Below are 8,042 nucleotides of genomic sequence, written 5' to 3' on the forward strand. Positions count from 1 at the left end.
TGTTGACCAGGATGGTCTCGATCTCTTGACCTCGTGATCCACCCGCCTCGGCCTCCCAAAGTGCTGGGATTACAGACTTGAGCCACCGCGCCCGGCCCACTCTTCTCAGCTTTTAATAATATTTAAAATAAAGTCAGGAGATAGCCCCTGTCTCCTAGAGCTTTTCTTTCAGCAAGGCCCCATGCACTACATCTCTGCAGGGGTTCGATGAAGGCTGGTTCCAGTTGCTGGCAGGCCTCATACACAGGCAGGGTTTCTGGAAGAAGCAGGCAGTTACCCAGGCTGGATGCTTGGGCCTAAAACATGGTCAGCAGACAAGAGATCATGAAAGATAGCTCTGAGGGCTGCTTGGTGGGTGACCCAAAGTCAGACAGAGGCGTATGAGCCTTGTCTGGGCCCAGCCAGTTTCTGCCAGGCAAACTCTGAGCCTGAGGCAGGGTATGTATGCGCAATCCCAAAGGCGCAGGGCTTCCCTCTACGTAGAACCTGTGATGCCAGCGTCTGATGGGCTGAGTCAGCTTTACTGGGTTTGGGTCCCCTCTCCAGGTTCCTGGACTTTCCCTCATCAGTCCACCATCCTCTGAGGTCTGGAACCAGTGTTTCTTGAAGTATGGGGCTTGGATCACTTGCATGGAGATTACCTGGGCTTCTTGTTAAAATCCAGACTCCTAGGCCCTTGTCCAGACCTAGAACTCGGACTCTTTGAGGACTTGGGGACACGCTTTCAGCCAGTGCCACAGTTGTTTGGGTATGCCTTAGAGATTGATGATCACATCCCACACCCTCTCAGCCTGAGGTCAAGTTCAGGAAAGGACCCTATATAGCTTGAGTCTTGCCAGCCCTTTCCAAATTTTCCTAAATCACTTGACCCATGGCCTAAATAAAAGAACTTGCCAGTGGCTATAACAGAGAAGGGAGAGGAAGTTAAAGCCCCATTTTCTACTTTTTTTTTTTTTAAGATGGAGTCTTGCTCTATTGCCCAGGCTGGAGTTCAGTGGCGTGATGATCTTGGCTCACTGCAATCTCTGCCCACTGGGTTCAGGCAATTCTTCTGTCTCAGCCTCCTAGGTAGCTGGGACTTCAGGTGCATGCCACCACGCCTGGCTAATTTTTTAAATTTTTAGTAGAAATGGGGTTTCAGCATATTGGGTCAGGCTGGTCTGGAACTCCTGAACTTAGGTAATCCACCCTCCTCGGCCTCCCAAAGTGCTGGGATTACAGGCATGAGCCACCCTGCCCGGCCCCATTTCCTACTTTCTTTAAAGCTTAAAATATTAATCATAGCCTGGTTTCTTTTTGGTTCAGCCTTTATTCTACCCTATGCCTCTGGGAGCTGTGGCAGTTTGCATAGTTATCAAAGGAGACAGACAGTGTTGTCTAGTTGAAATGCTTTTTTAAAAGAATAGCTAAAGTATTGGAGGGAAATACAAGTTGCTCTGTGTGTCTGGTGCATGATTGTCGTCATGGGCTCTCCCTGCACCATAACTCCCAGGGTCTCCTTGAGTACTGTGTCTTTCCTTTCAGTCTCTTCCTTTTCTTTCATTTATGCCCTTAATGTGTGCACGTTGGCATTGTCCAAGCCTTCTGAGGCTTTTGTGGCATAAATGTGATTGTTTCCTAGCTTTTCCCATTGCTGGCTTGTTCCCCAGCTCTGCTGAGTCTTTTGTAGGTAGTGCTATGCCCTTTACTTTCCAGTTTTCAGAATCTTGTTTTACACCTCTGTTTCTTTTTGTATGGGTTTATGCCTTTAAAAAAAATTCTTTTCTTCTTGTAGGGTTTGGGGAGGGAGCAAAACTCAATGCGACAGTATAGTCTACCCCCTTTTCTAACCTATGTAATACTTTCTTGTAGCTGCACTTTCTCTAAACTGCTGCAACTTCTTTCTTCCTCTTTATTTCACTTTTTTTTTTGGTAAAATATACAAAATATAAAACTTAGCATTTTAACCTTTTGTTTTTTTAAGAGACAGGATCTCACTCTGTCATCCAGGCTGGAGTACAGTGGTGTGATTATAGCTTACTATAACCCCGAACTCCTGGGCTCAAGCAATCCTCTTGCCTCAGCCTCCAAAGGAGCTAAGACTATAGGCATGCGCAACCATGCCCAGCATTTTTTTTTTTTTTTTTTTTTTTTTTTTTTTTTTTTTTTTTTCAGAGAGATGGGGTCTCACTCTCTTGCCCAGGCTGATCTCAAACTCTTGGCCTCGAGCAAGCCTCTCACCTCAGCCACCCAAAGTAGTAACCATTTTAAGTGTTCAATTCAGTGATACTAAGCACATTAACATTGTGCAAGCATTACGACTGTTTCCAAAACTTTTTCATCATTTCAAATTGTACCTCTGTGCACATAAATAACTTACTGTTCTCCCCACTCCCTACCCCCTGGCAACCACTATTATATTTTCTGTCTCTATAAATTTGACTATTCTAGGTATCTTGTATGAGTGGAATTATAAAATATTTGTCCTACATTTTGCTGATTTCACTTAGCATAGGTCTTCAAGTTCAACGTCTTTTTGGAACAAAAAGGGAAGGAATGAGTGAGTAAATGGACAATCAACATTAATTGACCTGTGGTCTTAGCCTCTCTGGCTGTCTCAACTCAGAAGTCAGGCTTTTCCTGCCTGCTCAGGCTTTTCCTTTAGCAGAATGCATTAACATGTCAGGTTAATTGTCAGTGTCTTTAAAAATGGTTAGAAGGGCATGGCAGATACAGTGAAGTGGAATCCTGCACTTAGGCTTGTCTTCTTAGAAAGAGCAGGACTTGAGGTACAGGAGGGCAGTGGCCCAGGGCTTCTGTCTGCTAATGTGGAATTTGTTCCAGCTCCCCTGCAGACCACCTAGGAGCAAGAGCTAGGAGAGTGTCCTGCAGAACTGCCCTGGCTCCCCAGGACTGTGGTGGAGGGGATCAAGCCCCTTCTAGGCCGAGATTTCCTGCACCAGGTGTTACATGGGTCCCTGAAGATTTGGTTCTGCCCCTACAGATTTCTGCATGAATCCCCAGACAGTGCTGCTCCTGCGGGTCATCGCTGCCTTCTGCTTCCTGGGCATCCTGTGTAGTCTCTCCGCTTTCCTTCTGGATGTCTTTGGTCCCAAGCATCCCGCCCTGAAGATCACCCGTCGCTATGCCTTCGCCCATATCCTCACTGGTAAGCCCAGGTCCCCCTCACAGTGGGGGAGGAACTGCCACAGGGCAGGGGGATCCTGTCTGGAGTTGCTGGTGGGGGCTCTGGTTTCTGTGAGCAGACACCCTTCCAGGAGCTCATGTGCGAAGCTCCAGCCTTTCCCAGAGTGTCACGGTGTCAGCAGCCTGCTCCAGTCTAGCTGCTAACTTGCCAGGATCACAAACCACTCAGCCCAGCTGTAGAGAGGAAATGTTGCTAGAAATTCTGCAAGGAAGCTCACAGCTCTCTAAAATGGCATTTGAAGCCCGACTGAGCTCAGATCCCGCATGAGTGAAGAAGGAACCAGGCTGTCTCCCCTGTCTCCTCTGGAGCTCCTGGTCAGATTCTCTCCTCTCCACCTTCCTGCTTCCCTACAGACCAGCCTTTTCTTGTATGTGGCTGCTGTCCTCCATCATGCCTGCTTTGCTGTGTTGGTTTGAATTGTGGTGTGCCCACTCCAGCTCCCAAGCTGTATGACCCTATTTGTTCCTTAAGACAGCAGGAATCTGGCCTACATCAGGTCAGACTGCTGTCCCCAGCCTCAGGTCAGGAATCCCATGGCCAAGAGAGCTCCTCCTTGCTGGGTCTGGGGCCAAGCAGGTTCCCTGAGAATGGGGATTGGGTAGTGAGGCTGCGATTGGGTCCTCAAGCATCTTGGTTGTGGAGTGCCCGCTAATCCCCCTTCTGTGCTGTCCCTCTGTCCCCTAGTCCTGCAGTGTGCCACTGTCATTGGCTTTTCATATTGGGCTTCTGAACTCATCCTGGCCCAGCAGCAGCAGCATAAGAAGTACCATGGATCCCAGGTCTATGTCACCTTTGCTGTTAGCTTCTACCTGGTGGCAGGAGCTGGTGGAGCCTCAATCCTGGCCACGGCAGCCAACCTCCTTCGCCACTACCCCACAGAGGAAGAGGAGCAGGCTCTGGAGCTGCTTTCTGAGATGGAGGAGAACGAGCCCTACCCGGCGGAATATGAGGTCATCAACCAGTTCCAGCCACCTCCTGCCTACACACCCTAATGCCAACCTTGGGCTCTCTTCCTCGGCAACCCTGCCCCCGACTCTGCAACTCCTCTCGCACCCAGAGGAGCTCCTTTCCCCAGCAGGCCTCACTGGTAGGATCCTGACCATGTTCTCCAAACCTTCCCCAGGAGAGACTCTGCCTTTAGGGTTATTTGAGTATCCCTGCTCTCAGAACTGGGGGTCCACTGGTTTTCTATAATGCACTGTTTCCCTCCTGCCGCATCCTGCTCCCTTCACGTTCACGAGTCATTAGCAGCCAGGGAAGGTCATCCAAGTTTCCCCCAGGATGGGCCATATCTTTGGGACCGAGACTTTCCTTGGAGAGCTGCTGAGAGTGGACAGTCCCAGGAAGAAGTGTCAGAGGGCCCAAGGGAAAGGGGACTGTGGCCTGCAGGCTCATATCACAGGGATCAGTGTTTGTTTCATAGCTGTGGCTCTGGGCTGATGCCCCCAGCCCGCTTTCTTCTCGGAGTGACCCACCCCCAGGCCACCTGCTCTGGGGAGTTCTGTGCACTTTACTCTTTGGACTTCTCCTCACGTGTGCCCTGGTTTTATGGGGAAAGGGAATTGCTGTTGGGAAGGCAGAACAGTTGCTACCCTCCCTGGCTTTGCTTTGTGTGACTGGAGCCCAGACAAGGAGAGCAGGAGCCAGCATAAGACTGAGGCCTCCTGGTGCCTACCAAGGATGAAAGTAAAGGGGACTACATCTCCCAGCCCTTTCACCTTTTAAATGTGAGTGGTTTTAAAAGGAAGAAAACAAAGCCAGGCAACAGCAACAATACTCTGTTTTTAAAATAGTGACAAGACTGTTGTCACTTTTTAGAAATGTATCCCATTCCTTTTGGCTCTGCAATATTTGGCCCATAGCTTCTTCCAAGCCTATGGTAGTCCCTCCCTGAGTCTCTCCCAGCAGAATGCAGCCTCCCTTCCCTGGCCCCTTCCCTCCCAGCGACTATGGCTCCCTGGGGCCTTCTTGTGGAACCCAGAGGGGCTGAGGACTGTGGCCTGGCTGGCGGGCCAGCATGGTGCTTCTTCAGGACTGCAGCACTGAGATGGAACCTGGCCTCAGTTCAGGAACAGGGGCCACAACAGGGCAGGAACCCACCAACCTCCACATAGGGATACAACCAGTGGGGCCCCGTCACATGAGGCATCAGACCCACCCTGTCAGCCCAGCAGGCCGGGCTGTGTTCCGTCAGACTTAATGCTGCCCTAGACTCTGACTTGGGGCTCCAACCTGCCGCATGCCCCTCTCCCCCTCTTGAATGTACTCTGGCCTTGCAGTGTGCTGCTGGCACTTTCTCTCTCAGCCGTCACTCTGGCCACCCTGTTTGCTCTGGCTCTGGCTGAATTTTCTGCCCTGAGCTCTGGGTATAAAGTGGATGAAACTTGAAAGACCTTCAGTGTAGATCCAGATGGCCAATCTGTCCTTGTTAAGTTAATTGTTTCTTGGGAATGAACGTGCATTGCTGAGCTGAAAAGGAAATGGATTCCAATCTCCTCCAACCTTTAAGGTGATAGGCAGTTCAAGCAAGACTGGAGAATGGACAACACTATGAAGCTGTGGCTAGAAAGGGACTGTCACGTCCCATCCTTTGGCCAGATTGACTGGGGATGTCTGGACAGACGCCTGCATGGGTGGTGAGGGCCACATCTGCACATGAGCGGGTGGCTGCTTGCAGCTCACTGCTGTGATGCCAGAGTGTCTTCAAAGGTGACTCTCCTGCTCTTCTGGACTCTTCTCTCAGGCAAGAAAGGCTGCTAGCTACCTGCTGTGTGATGCCTGACCATAAAGCCAAGGAACTGAACTACGTCTTTCTGTAAAATCCTGAGTTTGTTGTTGGCAGGTTTACATGTGGCCAGTTATCTCTGCCCATGGGTGTTTGAGCAGGCAGACCAGAAGACCAGGCACCAGACATGCATGCCAAAGGGACCAGTCATCTCCTGAGGACCTGTACATGACCCTGTGGACCATTCCATGCAATCTGGAACCCACTTTTTATTCACTTCCCATGCCTCTGGCCTTCCCCTTCTTTCTCTTTTCCTCTGTCATCCTGACACTGATAGTTTGTCATATAAATTCCCCTGGTTGTATTTTTTTTTTTCTAGGAAAAAAATTAAAAAGGAAAGCAAACACCCAGAATCCAAAAATAAGAATGGAAATGCCAATGGCTGCCTGTCATTTCCTGTCATTTTTCTGTCATAATTTTCCTGATGTGGTTTGTTCACTTTGTCTCAGAGAAGAAGGAGACATTCATGAGGTTCTAATTTTTTTTTCTTTTTTTTTTCTTTTGAGACAGAGTCTCACTCTGTCATCCAAGCTGGAGTGCAGTTGCTTGATCTCAGCTCACTGCAACCTCTACCTCCTGGGTTCAAATGATATGATGCTCCTGCCTCAGCCTCCTGAGTAGCTGGGATTACAGGCGTGCACCACCATTCCTGGCTAATTTTTTTGGTATTTTTAGAAGACAGGGTTTCACCATGTTGGTCAGGCTGGTCTTGAACTCGACCTCAGGTGATTCACCCACCTCGGCCTCCCAAAGTGCTGGGATTACAAGCGTGAGCCACTACGCCCAGCTAAGGACCTAATTTAAAATAGTTAGAAGGGACTTGACGTGGGCCAGCTCCATGCATGGCATTTTCACCCCCAGAACTTCCTAATCCTGATTATTTTCACACAGGAAGTTTCTAGGTCTTTCTGGAACAGCTAGAAAAAGCTGACTCCTGACCAAGGTCCAGCCTTCAAACCCTGAGCTCTTCACGCTGCTTCCTCTGGTGGGCTACAGAAGAGAAAGTGGCTCTGGAACTCTAGCTATCCTGTGGGAGAAAACATACTTCTGAATAGACTTCTTTGGGCTCTGGCTTGCACAACAAACTGCACTTTTTTCCCCCAGTTGTTTTTTTTTTTAAGACAGAATTTCATTCATGTTGCCCCGGCTGGAGTGCAATGGCATGATCTCGGCTCACTGCAACCTCCACCTCACAGGTTCAAGCAATTCTCCTGCCTCAGCCTTGTGAGTAGCTGGGATTACAGGCATGTGCCACCATACCTGGCTAATTTTTTGTATTTTTAGTAGAGACAGGGTTTCTCCATGTTGGTCAGGCTGGTCTCGAGCTCCTGACTTCAGGTGATCCACCCACCTCTGCCTCCCAAAGTGCTGGGATTTCAGGCTGGAGCCACCACGCCCAGCCTTTCCTATTTTTAAATTTTATTTAATAATTTGTATGTTTTCCTCTCTTTTTATTTTGTATATTTCACATATTCCATCACTCCCTAGAAACTGCACTTTCTTTGAAATCGTAGGCAATGAATCTTACTAGGAGAGGCATGGGGGTAGAGATAGTGTGGGAATGTGGCCTGTAAGCCTCCTGTAGGGCAGTCCCAGGCCTTGATTGCCCCCATTCCCTCATTCCCTCCCTTCCTTCCTTCCTTCCCTCCCCCTCTCCCTTTCTTACTTCCTTCCTACCTTCCTACCTTCCACCTACATGGTAAAAGAGCTGAGAGCTCCCTTCAGGGAGTGGCCCATTAGGTGTCTTTTGTTATTGCTAGGGAGAATACACATCTTTCTTGGAAGTTGGGAGTGTGTTCTCTCTCATTTCATGTCCATTCAGACAAAGCACTGTTAGGCACCATGAGAAATACAGTGACTGATGGGACCCTGTCTCCAAGGATTTTGTGTCCTTAGTTCAGGAGATAGACTTGTCCACAGAAAGACAGTGAAGTGGGCGGCTGGCTAGGAGAAGTGTTGTGCCCAGAAGGAAGCCAGTTCTGAGCTGAGTGATAATGAAAGGCTTCCTAGAGGACGCAGCTTGAGCCACACTTGATGTGGGAGTGAATTGAGGTAGGGACACTCCTGCTG

At 49.3% G+C, this 8,042-nt stretch overlaps 1 protein-coding gene across 2 annotated transcripts in view; it reads left to right on the plus strand.

Moving 5' to 3' along the window:
• The window catches only part of TMEM127 (transmembrane protein 127), a 13,672-nt gene extending 7,327 nt beyond the window's left edge, over positions 1-6,345 (plus strand). For both annotated transcript variants that reach the window (XM_017524133.2, XM_017524134.2), the window contains exons 3-4: positions 2,984-3,148; positions 3,872-6,345. In XM_017524133.2, the coding sequence (XP_017379622.1) occupies positions 2,984-3,148; positions 3,872-4,179 (473 nt within the window). In that variant the 3' untranslated portion in view covers positions 4,180-6,345. The remainder of the gene's footprint in view (positions 1-2,983; positions 3,149-3,871) is intronic.
• The last annotated feature ends 1,697 nt before the right edge of the window (positions 6,346-8,042 follow it).

Source organism: Cebus imitator, unplaced genomic scaffold (assembly GCF_001604975.1).
Source record: "Cebus imitator isolate Cc_AM_T3 unplaced genomic scaffold, Cebus_imitator-1.0 Scaffold31, whole genome shotgun sequence".
Classification (NCBI taxonomy): Eukaryota; Metazoa; Chordata; class Mammalia; order Primates; family Cebidae; genus Cebus; species Cebus imitator.